Consider the following 15879-nt stretch of genomic DNA (forward strand, 5'->3'; position numbering starts at 1 on the left):
CATACCATCCACAAATAAAGTTGAGAACATTTTCCGTGCTTTCTAGAATGAGTGAAAAAGTAGTTTCACTGGTTACTGGGTTTACAGAGAGCAAAGCTTACTAAGCATACACAGAAGCAGCTCCTCAAACTGTAAGACATAAAATAGCACACAAATTCAGCATCCCATAAAAGCACTTCTAGCACAGCTTCCAAGAAAAAAAAAATATCCAGGCACTTCCATTGTACATTCATAAAAATATGACAAGGCCCATGCCAACGAAGCAATGGAATGATACATTTATATCAAGACATAGCCATTCCTAAATGACTGTGGGGAAAAAAAATAAGGAAAGAAAAAGGCAGAATAGCATTGTTTTCTCAGGAATCATTACAGTAAAATGTTTCTTAGGACTGAATTTATTTATATATCTCTTCCAGAAAGTTTTCAGCACACTATAATAATGTTCTTACCAAACTGGGTTGCTCTGATTATATATGCTGAACTTTACAGACTCAAAATTTATTCTGAGGAAATGAGGTTACTAAACTTTGCTGTTTTTCCAGACAAAAGATAAATTTGGCAAAACAGAAGAAATAAGAAAATATTTCACTCAATAACACATATTAGCCCTCAAAATACCTGACTTCACACTTCAATATCAGCAAACAAGATTACATTTCAACTGATTCAATTTCTTTCAAGAAGCTTTACAAAAGTCTTTTTTATTTTTATGTTTTACAAAAGTCATAAGCATTACTGAAAAATTAAAAGACTAGGGACAGAACATATGAGAAAAGACTTGGTATACACCAACCATTCAGTGTTTAACATCAGCAGTCTTATGTTAGGAAACAGTCTGCATTTCACTTTCTATTTTTCTCAGTTTTTTAAAACATGTAACTTCTTCATATCCATTTCTATCTCAAAAGCAACAGCAGCAAGAATATTTTTCTCATGTAACAGAATTGTGCAGACTGCAGAAATCTGATAGATTATCAATTCTCTTAAGTCAAAACATTAAATAAAATATTAAGTTTACCTGTCCATCTTGTGAACTAAAAATATGTACTACAGTCTATTAAAACCAATAGCGAAATCATTTAAATAAACTATTAGCATTTTTGATGGTGTATTTTTTCTGTCCTCAGATAAAGCTTCTCATGAAAGGAAACCACGTTTCTCTATAATACCCCCGGAAAATGAAGAGCTCCTCGTTACATGTAGGTTTCCTAACTTCCCTTCAAGTGAAATTGTAGCTTTAGTTCCTCTGAATATGGTGGTGACAGAGAAGAAGGGAAGAGAAGAAAAACTAAAACAAATGTACCAAAAGAACTCCTCAGCCTACCAAATATAGTATGGAGGGAAGATTTTCCTTTCCTAATCAAACATTTAAGAGCAGACACGGCATTTCATTATTAAATGACTGAAGATATATATCAACTAGAGTTATGTATTCCATTATGCCCACATGCTCCTTTATCAACCCTAACCAGGTAATTTACAGTAATAGCTCTAAAAGGAGCTATTTCTCAGGGACGCATAGCAACGCAGTATTCTCCAAAATCAAGGCAATTAGGTAAAAATACCCTAGGGTGGAACCTAGTTGATCTTACCAGACATGTGCTGTTTAAAGTTAACATAAGCATGGCACCATAGCCTAGCCAAAGAATTGGCTCTATGCGTTTGTCTGTTTGCAACACCTCGATTGGCCTAAGAAACCAGTGTAAAAGAGCAAAAGCCCTGTATATTATTCTATGTTAGGCACACATAGTGCTTAAATGTATAGGTACATTTAAAGGAGCAAGAGAGGAAAAAAAATATTTTCCTGTAAAAAAGCAAAATTACTGTCAAACTGATTTTTTAGTTTGGTGGTTTTTTTTTTTAATCTTCAAATCAGCGTAGGAAGAAACTGAAATGTAGTATCATCTTTTAGGAGGTAAACCCCCTCAGCAGGAGCACTACTATTATAAACTATTTTATTGTCTCTTCTAGCTGCTTATAATCACCCTTTCAGCAAATATGAACATTTGCTGAGAAGAATGGAAGCAAAGCACAGATGTCAAAATTTCTACAGAAACGTGCAGATGCTTCTGTTCAATGCCAGCTTATTTCAAACAATTTTTTCTACTACTGAAATTCTGTTTTTAAAATAATCTTCACATTTTGTTTGTGCAGCTAATGTTGTCTAAAGGTTCTTCTTCATGACTATGCTTGTATACAAAAAAATTGACATCTAAAATGGTATCCGTGTGGGAAAACACTGCAGATAGCCTCTATAAACACAGGCCACAGTACTTAAGGTAAATTCTGCAGAAGAATTTGATAGGTAAAAAGGTAAATTCCCCTTTTAATACATAGCACAGAAAAAAAGTGTCTTAATATCTATCTAATGGAAATGCTCTCTAGATCAGCTTCATAAATCCTTAAAAAGCACTAAATCTTGTTTTGTTACAAAGAGGTTTTACAAGACCTTTTAAGAAAGTATGGAAGGTAATCTCACAAACTGTTGTACATTTTCAGTATTAGCATAGCTTGTCTTTAGGCAAACTGTAATTATTACAAGTTTGTCAAAGGATCAAGTACAAAGTTACTGCCCTTAGTATGTATGTCAAGGCAGACTGATTAGTAACACATTTTGTCGTATTGCAACTTCCTTACTTATCATTGCAGAAAAGTTGCTACTGAAACGGCTTCTTTTCTATCCTTTAGAGAAAAGCCAGTAGCAAGGAGACCACAGAGATTACATACAGAATGTTAGTGATTTACAATCATTTAATTTATTTCAAATCTAGGAAAAGAAAAATGGTGGCTATTTCCCACGTATTTAACAATGCAATTGCAAATTTTATTTAGATAATCAGAGGAAGTCATCCAGAAACACAGGGCATCTCTGGATTCTTAAAAACTGACACGGCTTTGCTAAAAGCCAAGAAAACCCGGCACTTCCAACAGTGCCAACACTTCGAACAGCAAAAAAAGGCAGTCAAATGAGCATTTTTGGGAATAATCTTTAAAATTAAAAGAAACAATGCATAATGATCTCAGAAGGTGAAAAGCGATACAGCAATGTAAAGAAATTGTGAACAGCCATAGGGCAAGGGCAAAATCTCACATAACCTTATGTATCCACATCTGCTCTAGTTGTCAGGACTTCCTTTTATCATCAGTGGAAGGAAACATACAGATCTAGGGTGCAGTCCTTCTGGCCTATGTCAGTCATTTAGTCCAAGGTGATGATGAACCATGTGCTAAAAGGGACAGCTTCTCCTCCCCAGTTATAAAAGTAGCCCAGATGACTTGCTCAGATTTAGATGTCTGAAGCTAAGGAATAAACCAAAGCCAGCAGTCTGATACGGTGAAAGAGTAGTTATGCTTTTATCATAGCTTGTAATTAGATATTTCAGCACTTCAACAAAGCACTCCAGGATATACTTGCAACGTAACGTCAAATGTAAAGACACAAAATTGGATCCAGTGAGCCTTTTAAGCCAGCAGCACTGAAATATTCCACATTCATAAACTACCTGTAACGTATAATCAACATATCAGCAGAAAACAGTCTCTATAATTGTTCACAAAATTTGCCTTAGTAGAAACACCACAGGCCTGGTTCTAACTCATACTAGTGTATGTCACTAATGAGCTCCAGGAATTAAGTCTATACGGTATGAAAAAAGGTGGTAAGAGGAAATAGAATCAATATACATGGACCTTCTGTTCAGCTAAGAAAAATACTGCCAAATGTAATCAAAATGTATACTGTTTCAGTCTAACAACCTTTGAAACCAACTTAACTGCAGGACCATGCAAGTTCAAATGTGTGACATATTCCTGGACATGTTTAACCAATATCTGTAACATGCTTCTCTCTTGCTCCTTAAAAAAACTAAAAAACCAAACCATATAACATATATATTTAAAATATTTACAATAAATAACTTTTTAAATAATTTTAAAAGTATTTAAAATATTTAAAAATCTGTATTATAAACCTGTTTTTTTTAAAAGTAAAAATTTTTATAACTTCATTATAGTACCTGCTCATTTCCTATAAGTTTTAAAATCACTAGGCAACATTTATCAAAGCTGATCCTAAATTTCATCCTCTTGAGCTAGATGCATCCGTCACTCAAGGGGGCAGATTCACTAGTATGCCACCAGACAATCTGATTTAATGCAGTTTCCACACCTCCATCTAAAGAGATGTTTAAAGAAAATGAGTCCTGAAATTAGAGATGGCACTGCTGTAACTACTTGTTACTTAGCATTAAGGTAAGTTTACTGTACACTGCTCACATATAGACAATTTGGAATTGAAGAGACCTGTACCACAAAACCTGAATGAGGAGCTGCAGTTTTGTTGCTATTTGGGAGACACCTGGAGATTCTGGAATGCTGCTACGTAAGGGAAATAAAGCATGATCACATTACACATATTAAAGATGTTCCAAAAACAACAGGAAAAAGTTATTATCTGCATTTCATCTTTTGGTCTGCATCAACCTCCCACTGAAATAAATGGGCCACTGAAATAAAGTCCTGTGGAGTAATTTTTAAAGGAAGGCCGCGATTTCAAGACAACAACAGAAGATCAGAACAGAACCTAGTTCCAATTCTTACATTTACCTTGTGACAAATTGAGTAAATATAGCTGAGTTCATAAAGGAAAAAAAAAAAAAAAAAAGACTGGCTCTTATACATGGACTCTCTAATGCTGTTGCGTAGAAAAGATCCCTACTATTGTGACTTCAAAGTTACTCCTTCAGCAAAATTGGAATGCGAGCCTACAAAACCCTCCCTGTTCACATCACCGCACTTTCCATTTGCACAAGCTGTCACTAGCAGCAATACAGCTCAGGCATGTCTACATGGCCCAATGTTGACAAACACAAGCTCATTTTCCCTGTACACTCATTGGCTTTGAACCAGCTGCATTAGTTCAGTAGCTTGCACACAGCTTATCGGCTCAAGCACAGCACTGTGCGAACACAGCCACACAGCTTCCCAGGCAGACATGGCTTGAGTCCAAGGAGCTTGGAGCACAGGCAAAGAGTGTGGATCTGTCTAAAGCACTCTTACCATGGCAGATGGATGGAGTTACACACAAAGAAACAGATTGCATTTGCTCCATTTATAGTATGCACTTGTCATCCAGAAAACAAGATATACTGAGGTCATCATTAAAAAGAAGATGGTTGCCTACCACTGCCACAAAATACAACAGCTCTTTTTCTATGTACTGAAATCCAAGATTATTGAAAGACACCATCATGTTGCAAATATTGGCCATAAATGTTTTTTACAGCTCACTGCTGCATATTAGTATCTACTGGAATACAAAGAGTATAATTCTCTTTGCAAAGAAAGTTGAGCATTCACAGGTTGCTTTTTAAAATCTGTCTTGATCTGTATTATCTAGATACCACTTTAGATTACAGAAACCTACTCTTTTAAAACATCAATGTATTTTCATTGACAAGCTGCACCTTCCTATTCCTAGGCTCTTCAAAGAGAATCTCTCCTAAAATTCAGACAACATCAGAGCTCTGTGGTATGCTCCAATAGATCACAGTCTCAGCTATCAAAGGGCTGCTGTGGAGGTCACCTCTATTAGCAGGCTGGATTCATTCTACTATGCCAAACACTGGTGTTCAGCTCAGTGAAACATCCTGTCCAGTCCCACCCTCTTACTTGTTCCTTTACTAAGACTTGGAGGGAATATTGCAGTTTTCCTCAGTGCCCATGTCTGAATACTCTAGCCCATTCAGCCGCTGTAAAAGAGCAGAAGCGGGAGCAAAGATTTTACCCTGATGGATATGCTGCTTTGCCCCTTAGCTGTGTTAGCTATATATATCACTGGAAGGTACACAAAAAGGATTCTGAAAATATCATACAGGCATTATTCAGGTGAACACATTCCTACAACTTAATTTATTTTTTTGTATTTTATTGTAATAACTTGCAATTATATGCACAATTGTTTTAGTAGATTTTATTAGCTGTACTTCCAATTTGACTGGATGCCTTTACTGAAGTGTATTCCTCCTCCTCCCTCCCCACTCCACTCCCACCCTCCAAGTTCTGAATTACAATATTGTAATTTGCACTGTCTGGTATTTTAACTATGCTACCACTCTAATTTAGGTGTCTGACATGTCAATGCCATATTCTTGCACCAAGCAATACTGTGAATAACATTGTACCACAATGTATTAACTATGCATAACACCTTCTGCATCTCACATTTCAAAACACTTAAAAAAAAAAAAAAGAGAAAAGAAAAGAAAAAAGTCCACAAGTGACTTACTTTTGCATTCAGAGGGCACACAGACAGTGCACTCCTAAAAAGCTGTTCTTCTGACCTCCACTGACTGCTGCGGAGCGCACAGCGCATAACATTTATCAACAAGATTCCAAGTACTGCCACAGTGAGAATTTTCTTAAGGAAAGAGAGCCAAGTTAAGAAACAAACCATTCAATTGACGCACTTCACCATCAACGTTACTGACTGTTTTGATGGTACCTTTTTCTTGGCTTGCTTACTCAAGAGACTAAATCCATATGTAAACAGAATACAATATCCAATACTGGGGAGGTAGATGACTCTCTCTGCAATAACAAATCCTACTCGGAAGAACAGATTACTTGCAGGAAGAAAAGGGATAATAAGAAATCCAAGTCCCAGTGTAAGAATTCTGCAAACAAGAAACAGATTCTCAAATTAACCACAAATCTGAACAAAAGTATCTTTTCCACTTAACATATAAACTTCATTTAAACATTGTATAAGGATGTGTGTATGGAACAGGGCATTCAAAAGCAGCCTTTGAGAGCTAGTAACAAAATCAGCTTAAATTTCAGCGGTTTTGACACTGCATTCCATCAGGGACTTTCAAAATCCTAGCTATAATTTCCAGAAAAACAATGTTCATGCTTCCAGGCCAGAAAATAGCCTCATTACACATTAATTACATAATTCCTATTTAAAATACACTGGCAGAAAAAGTAATGGTAAAAAGCTACCTGTCTATTTTTGGAACCAGTAAGAGAGTAACAGGGGAAAAATGTAGGTCACTGTTAAAGAAGAAACTTAGGTACATATCCTACTAAGAGAGTGTTTTCTTTCCTAACAAATACACCAATAGCAGGATCCTTTGTGGTTAACCACTTAAAAGTTAGTAATCTACACACTTTCTACAATCAGCAGAGAAAGGCACTTCTCAAGGACAGTTTGTCTTCCTTTTTTTAGGTATCTATGTTAGGATGAGTAATCCTCAGCAGATAACTTTATGGACTATACAGAGCTTAGACAACTGAGACCACGTACTTTACTTTTACAGAGCTGACATAAGGCATTAAGAACCCCAGGTCTGTGTCAGGTTTTTGTTACAAAGGCCAAGGAAAAGGGGAAACATAACGCCCATTTTTAAAAAGGGGAAAAAGGAAGACTTAGGGAACTACAAGACAGTCACTCACCCCTGTGCCCAGTAAGATCATGGAGCAGATCCTCCTGGAAACTATGCTAGGGCACATGGAAAATAAGGAGGTGATTGGTGACAGCCAACATGGCTTCACTAAGGGCAAATTGTACCTGACAAATTTGGTGGCCTTCTAGGACAGGGTTACAGCATTGGTGGATAAGGGCAGAATAACTGACATCATCTACCTGGACTTGTGCAAAGCATTTGACACAGTTCTGCATGACATCCTTGTCTCTAAACTGGAAAGACATGGGTTTGATGGATGGACCACTCAGTGGATAAGGAACTGGCAGGAGGTTGCACTCAAGAGTTGTGGTCAGAAGCTTGATGTCCAAGTGGAAACCAGTGAGAGCGGCATTCCTCAGGGGTCAGTATTGGGACCAGTGCTGTTTAACATCTTTGTTGGTGACACGGACACTGGGATTGAGCGCACCCTTGGCAAGGTTGTGACAACACCAAGCTGTGCGGTGCAGTCGCCGTGCTGGAGGGAAGGGATGCCATCAGAGGGACCTTGACAGGTTTGAGAAGTGGGCCCATGCAAACCTCATGATGTTCAACAAGGCCAAGTGCAAGGTCCTGCACATGGGTCAAGGGCAATCCCAAGCACAAATACAGGCTGGGCAGAGAATGGATTGAAAGCAGCCCTGAGGAGGACTTGGGGCTGCTGGTGGATGAGAAGCTCAACACGAGCCAGCAATGTGTGCTTGCAGCCCAGAAAGCCAACCGTATCCTGGGCTGCATCAAAAGCAGTGTGGCCAGCAGGTCAAGGGAGGTGCTTCACCCCCTCTGCTCCTGTGAGACCCCACCTGCTTTCAGCTCTGGGGCCCCCAACATAAGAAGGACATGGACCTGCTGGAGTGAGTCCAGAGTAGGACCTGCAAAAATGATCAGAGGGCTGGAGCACCTCTTCCTTCTGTGAAGACTGAGAAAGTTGGGGTTGTTCAGCCTGGAGAAGAGAAGGCTCCAGAGAGACCTTATAGCACCTTCCAGTACCTACAGGGGACCTACAGACAAGCTCGGGAAGGACTTTTTAGAAGGGCAGCTAGTGACAGGACAAGGGGTAATGGCTTTAAACTGAAAGAGGGTTGATTTAGATTAGATATTAGGAAGAAATTCTTTACTGTGAGGATGATCAGACACTGGAACAGGTTGCCCAGAGGAGGTGTGGATGCCCCATCCCTGGAAGTGTTGGATGTGAAGTGAAGGCCAGGTTGGATGGGGCTCTGAGCAATCTAATCTAGTGGAAGGTGTCCCTGCCCATGGCAGGGGGTGTTGGAACTAGATGGTCTTTAAGGTCCCTTCCAACCCAAAGCATTCTATGATTCTGTGACTGAGCTGCTGAAAAAATGGAAAGAACTGAGAAATTAATTCTACAAAAACACCAAGGGAACAGAACCTGAAAACTTGAACAAAAGCCCTTAGAGAGACAGAATAGTTTACAATACATTTTTTAGTTCCTTTGGGTAAAGTATAAGTTGTTTCCTCAGTAGATACTATCGGTCAGCATTTTACTTTTAATTGTATGGCCATGGCCAGCATTTCTACCTCCTCTCCAGGCACATCTCTCATTCACTATCAGGAGAAGATTAAAGAAGATGATGACTTCTAAGAAGTAGGGACAACAACATACATAATTTTCTACTCTGTTCTGAGATCATATTACTTTTTACCACCTACAGTGTTAAGGATCTCAAAATGCCATTTCAGGAGAAAAATAAAGCAGCCATCCATACCTCCTCCTCCAACTCTGTTTCCCACTAGTCAGTGTACAGTGATGGGCCCAAATTGGGATAAAATGGTAATGACAGCTATAAATATTTATTTGAACCACATTTGCTAGACACTGGTTTCCACTGAATTGTTAAAATTACCAGTAGTGGATTTAACAAAATAATACTGTACTCAAGTTGGCCAGGCATTTAAAATTCATCACTGTCTCTTACCTTCTCTTATGGCTGTCTTCTGAGCACAGAGCTTGGCATATCAGACCAATTAGGCAGAACCAAAGTGCTGCTAGTGCAATTATCCTCCAGTCGCTGACAGATTTAATGAGGGGTATGCAGCCCATTGACCAATCAAAACACAGCCACCAGGGACACAACAGCAACCATGCATTCAACGAATAGTAGTAATTATAGTTTACAGCCTGTCAGTCAAAAAGAAAACAAACATTTATTTGATACTAAACTTAAGGGGGGAGGGACAGGGACACACGAACAACTTCAGTTCTTCTCTCTGCTACCATTTCCCTCTCACAAAATATATCTTATACAATAAAGAGGCCTTAAATACTGTTAGACCACAACTAGTTACATATCCATTTATTTTACAGCTGTGAAATTATTTTTTTTAAACATAGCTAGGTGGCTCTTCTATTCAGAACAGGGAAATGCAATTCTGTGCTGTCCAACCAATATACACGTAAAAAGAATAATCTCCTACAATAGGTGAAAATGTCAAAAGACAGTACCCACTGTCTTTCCCCTTCATTCTCCATCCCCAGAAAGAGCCTTAATGCAGTCAGAGATATAAAGCCAAGACATACTCCAAATGCACCAGACCAGAACTTTGTTATTTTCCTCAAATGCAAAAGAATAGATGAAAAGTCAAGCATAGTATATGGAAAAGGAATGAAAATTAGCAAAAGCTAAATCCTTGCATGCATGGAAAAAATAGTGAGTAAACAGAAATGTACTTCAACGTGTGCAGTGTATGCAAAATTGAATGCAAAGAATATACATGATACACTATTTTAAAAAGTTGCAGAAAACCATCACAGCAGCACAAGTGAGGGTGACTCATCTTGAAACATAAAGACTGCCCACTTTATTGTTTCTTTGAAGCACAGAAAAGAAAATTCAATTTGATGACAAAGACAAATGTTCTGAGCTGGCCAGAAAAAAGCAACTTCATAACTTACTCTCACAAACAGACTGTCTGCAAATGAAGCTGGGTTGTCTACTTCAGTGAAAGCCGGTGGCCCTGTGCCCATAATCCTCCAGCGTATATAAAGTATACTGGCCCCGCCAGACATCAGAAGAGTTATCCTGAAAAGCAGTCCCTTTCTTAACAGCCCAGCATTCTACAGAAAAAGAAGAAAAAACCCTTACATAAACCCCATTATTTTGTTCTCTTCCCCACTGCATTCACATTCTTTTCACCACCACCTCAGAAAGAAGAGGTTATTCCTGTGCATTTTTTTATTACAGTTTTTTATTATTTTTACAGTTACTAGAAAGTTCTCAAACTTTACTATGCTTTCATTGACTCATTGCAAAATATTTTTTTGCAAACATTTGCATTTCCTTCTCAATCAGAAAAGAAAACTTTTTTTATTCAAGAAGCCTCTCTTCTATAAATCCTCAGTAACTCTATAGCTGATGTAATTTCACCAATTTCTGCTAGGGAATTTGAGTAGAATATAGCTTTTAGTATACGGCATATTAAACTGATCTATCTTTTCTTCTTAAAATGGAGGACGGTTACTTTGTGAACTTTGTTTTAAATAGCTATATACAGTTGACTGCTCATCATGGAAGGTTTCTGTCCACTTGGGTCTCTCCAGAGGTAAAATTACATGCATATAACAAGACAACTGCAGAATTAGAAAATGGGAAGAATTAGAAACCAAATTGAAATTTTCACAATTGTTAACGTGATTAAAAAGCTAATGACAGACAGGCACTGAAATCACTTCGGTAAGGCTAAAATTACCCACAATCTACAAAAACATTGTAAACCACGGTACACTATAGGGATTCTTTCAAGCTTCACCACTACAGAATGGAAACAGAATCATCAAGTAACTGTAACGATATCTCTGTCACAGTTTTGAGATGCAAAGCCAAGCTTCCAACACCCTGCCCAGCTCGCAAATGGTGACTCAGATAGGAAACGAAGGATCCAACTTCTCTCAGACCCCCTGTATTACAGTGCTGCAGGGCTGCCATAGAGCTCTGAAACCTAATGGCTGAAATTATTCTATGCAGCCTCAACAAGTCATTAGAGAAGCAGAAGATGGAAGGTGAGAGTTTCCCTGAAATGAGAGATGATTTGGGCCACTTCTCCATTCTACACATCCGAAGATTAAAGTGTCAGTACACTACAAATTTTTACATGGCAAAGTTGACTGGATCGTAAAAATAGTCATATATGATCTCCAGTATTAGCTTTCCTTTATTCCTACCTTCCTCCCTTAGAGTGATAGGCTTCTATTACCTTTAAAAAAACACCTGACAGTTATAGATGATCAGTTCTATGTCCTCCATGGGAGCTGGCACACTGATTATTATTATCTATTATTGCAATATGCTGATTAGCAAGCACCACCACAATTACTTAGGAGATCAATATTAGTTATTTCTGAGTACAAAAAAAAAAAAAAAAAAAAGGTAGGCTTGCACAAAGACATCCAACAGTGCCCTGGCTGAAGATATTTATTCTTTAAAATGATGAAAAGTTAAGTTTAAAAGCAATATTCAGATGGGGTTTTAATATTGTAGTTGACAAAGTCATCATAAAATATTTAGCTGAATGCTTAAAGATAAAGAAGTTTGTAATGTTGATTTTATGTAAGTTGCAAATGGTTTTATACAAGTTGTGTTCCAATGGTTACTTCCAACTTACACATCTCGGTAACCAAATGAGGACTGTAGGAAAACCATTCCTAAAAAATGTTTTTGGAATAGAATTGTTCTGTGAAGGAAAACCATATGACAATTTATAACTGCCTTAATGAGAGATTAACTACACAAAACCTCTCATATCCCAGGCTTCATTTCATTTAACAGTACATGCAGCTTCTTAAAGGACAGATTTCACAAATCACCACAAAATCTCTTAGTAGGCAAAATTTTAGAAGTGTAAGAAGTGTTATTTATCATATCATCTTTGATTTAGTTAACTTAAATCTGTCTCAATCGAGAAGAAAAAATCTGCAAGTAAGAGAATTTAAGATCTGTCTTTCAACAAAACAAACCAAAAAATTCTTAGATACACTTCCACGAAAAGAGCAGAACAGATTTTTGTACATGGCAGGAGCTAAAATTAATTACTTCTAATAAAAGAAGGCAGCACATCTGATGTTTTCTTCTCCCAGACAGAACTGTTCAAAAGTTACAAAACAGAAACGTAACACTGAGTTCTTCATGCTTAAAGAGCAATCCTCAACAAATACTTGACTCTGACACATTTCACAGAATCACAGCACACTTTGGATTAGAAGGGACCTTTAAACACCACTTAGTCCTACCACCCCTGCCATTGACAAGGACATCTTTCACTAGATCAGGTTGCTCAAAGCCCTGTCCAACCTGGCCTTGAACATTTCCAGTAATGGGGCATCCACAACTTTTCTGGGCAACCTGTTCCAGTGTCTCACCACCCTCATTGTAAAGAATTTACTGCTGGTCAAACACCAGAACAGGCTTTCTAGAAAAGCGGTCAATGTCCCAAGTCTGTCAATATTTAAGAGACATTCGGACAATGCCTTTAATAGTATGCTTTAGCTTCTGGTCAGCCCTGAACTGGCAGCTCAACAAAGTGATTGTTGTACATCCCTTCCAACTGAAAATGTTCTATTCTATCCAACCTAAATCTTCCCTCTTTCAGTTTAAAACCACTGCTCCTTTCCTGTCACTATAGGCCCTGGTAAAAACTCTTTCTCCATCTTGCTTATAAGCCCCTTTTATATATATTGAAAGGTCACAATAAGGTCTCCACAGAGCCTTCTCTTCTCCAAGTTGAAAACCCCAGCTCTCTCAGCCTCTCTTCATAGGAGAGGTGCTCCAGCCCTCTGACCATTTTGTCACCCTCCTCTGGACCTGCTCCAACAGGTCGATGACTTCCATCAGAGCTGGATGCAGTATTCCAGGGTGGGGTCTCACAAGGGCAGAGCAGAGGAGCAGAATCACCTCCCTTGACCTGCTGGCCACATTTCTTTTTATGCAGCCTAGGATATGGTTGGCTTTCTGGACTGCAAGCACATGTCGCAGGCTCATAGCCAATTTTTCATTTACCAGTATCCCCAAATTCTTCTCTGCAGGGTTGCTCGTTGCTCTCAATCCATTCATCCCACAATCTGCACCGATACTGGGGACTGCCCCAACCCAGGTGCAGGACCTTGCACTTGGCCTTGTTGAACTTCATGAGGTTCACATGGGCCCACTTCTCAAGCTTGCCAAGGTCCCTCTGGATGGCATCCCTTCCCTGAACTGCATCATTCCTCAGTGTAATGTGCAAACTTGCTGAGGGCGCACTCAATTCTACTACCTATGTAATTGATGAAGAAATTAAGTAGTGGTCCGAGTATGGACCCTTGAGGACACTACTCATTACAGTTTCCACTTGGACATTCTTTGGGTTCTTTGCATGCGGACATTCAGCCAATTTTCCTTATCCATCTAACAGTCCATCAGTCAAAACCACATCTCTCCATTTTAGCAGCAGAAATGTCATGGGGGACCATATCAAAGACCTTACAGAAATCCAGGCAGATGGTATCAGCACCTTTTTTCTTGTACACTGATGCAGTTACTCCATCATAGAAGGCCACTAATTAGTCAGGCATGATATGCCCTTGGTGAAGCCACATTGGCTGCCTCTAATCACCTCCCTATCTTTCATATGTTTTGACATAACTTCCAGGAGGATCCATTCCATGATCTTGCCATACACTGATGTGAGGCTGACTCACCACTGATACCAGGGTCCTCCTTATTACCTTTTATTTTCATCACTTTAATTTTGAACTGGCTCTGCTTCGGTCCCCTACAGCTCTAGACTCCTTCCTTGTCAATGCTAGTTGACATTACCCTCCTTATACCACAAAATTCTCCAGCATTTCTATCTGCTGCCTGAAATACTCCAGCACCCTTCAACAGTGCATGGTCAAATCTACTGTCTCAGTTCTAGAGATTCCACTTTCACCAGTTTCACCCTGAAGATCCTCACTTCACTCTGCAAAGGAATTTAAAAGCCCCATAGGACTTGTGCTACTCAGAAACATGAGCAAGACTTCTCTGCAGTGAAACCACTGATCGATGCAAAGTACAATGACTATTTCTTTGCCTTGCTGAACCTTGGATAGGAGCGGCAAATGATTTAGCTGCTGAACAGTAGTGATGTTCCAGCAGGCTGTTAATTTATTTGGCTGCTATCAGTCATTCACCTGAGGCTGACTGTTTCTGTGACTTGCTTGCCAGTGCAAATACTAGTTGCCACATTCCACTTGAGCCAGTACTAGATAAAATGATACACACAAAAGTTAGAAATTCGATCCTTAGCAACTATCACTGCTTAACTCTGACCAAACTGTGTTAAACAACTATTTCAGTTGTAAAGCTACTGATCCTGGAGAACTTGTTGCATCAAGCAGTCAGCTCTTCCACACCACATTTTTAACATACTGTTGAGAGAACCGTGGAATGGATTTCACTATCCAATGCAATTCTAATGCCATCCCATTACTATTCATGTTGCTGTAAAAATGTCACAGCACATTGCCTTAACTAGGCTGACTGATTTTTTTTTTTTAATTCTCAGCAACAACAAAACTGTCAGAAGCTGTATCTTTGTCTTTTAGTACATGACTGTCTGAATGGCCAGAATGAACAAAACCTCTGAGGACTCACCTCCAATGACTTGTCCTTGTGTAGTAACTTCTGAATAAGTTCCAAAACATTTAGTTTGTTGATCACCAGTGCATCAAACACTGCATTTAAACCCTAAACAACCAATAGAAAAATAAAAGCATGAGATGGAGCAGCTAACCACAATTATTTTTTTTTTTTACATACCTCTTAAATTCTACTTGTACCATGAGTTATTGTACACCTAGAGAGATATGTTGGTAGTAATGATGGCAGAATGGTAAATTGAAAACCTAAGCTCAGATGAGTAGAATGTCATGTTACTGTAATGGGGGTTCTCCTGCTACATGGAATAACTCTTCAGGAAATACCATGTACCAGCAAGCTAGACCCCATATGCATGGTCACAACACTATTCTGCTCTGTCTTCTTTTCCACATGTTCTGCAGCTTAAGTACTGTGGTCAAAAGGGGAAGGCTTCTGTCAGTAAACTGGAGTTTTTTTAAGCCTTCTACTTATTTTTTGCTGTGCAGCATAGTATCTTTTGACAGTCAGATTCCAGAAACAGTATTTTTAAAGTACATAAATTGTTGTAACAAAAGCTCAGAGATAATTAACAGAGGTATCAGGCTTGCTTTTTTTGTAATTACGTCAATATACACAGTGGAAGTTGCTGGGGCGGGGTGGGGAGGGAAGCAAAGTGACATCAGCCACTACACATAAAATTAGAGCATATTCAGTGCTTTTCAGGACTACACTTGCATGTACTACCCACAAGCAAGCAACCAAAATGTGTCCAGGGTAATTCCATCAAGGTGACCAGCAAA

General features: G+C 38.7%; 1 protein-coding gene across 5 annotated transcripts in view; it reads right to left on the reverse strand.

The window, feature by feature from the left end:
• TMTC4 (transmembrane O-mannosyltransferase targeting cadherins 4) overlaps nucleotides 1-15879 on the reverse strand; it is a 60592-nt gene that overhangs the window by 15363 nt on the left and 29350 nt on the right. For 4 of the 5 annotated variants that reach the window (XM_040584463.1, XM_040584465.1, XM_040584464.1 and 1 more), the window contains exons 7-11: nucleotides 15095-15187; nucleotides 10384-10545; nucleotides 9407-9609; nucleotides 6506-6677; nucleotides 6290-6421 (exon numbers count right to left, since the gene is read on the reverse strand). In XM_040584463.1, the coding sequence (XP_040440397.1) occupies nucleotides 6290-6421; nucleotides 6506-6677; nucleotides 9407-9609; nucleotides 10384-10545; nucleotides 15095-15187 (762 nt within the window). The remainder of the gene's footprint in view (nucleotides 1-6289; nucleotides 6422-6505; nucleotides 6678-9406; nucleotides 9610-10383; nucleotides 10546-15094; nucleotides 15188-15879) is intronic. The other variant, XM_040584466.1, reaches the window with a different exon arrangement.

This window comes from Falco naumanni, chromosome 2, assembly GCF_017639655.2.
Source record: "Falco naumanni isolate bFalNau1 chromosome 2, bFalNau1.pat, whole genome shotgun sequence".
NCBI classification, from domain to species: domain Eukaryota; kingdom Metazoa; phylum Chordata; class Aves; order Falconiformes; family Falconidae; genus Falco; species Falco naumanni.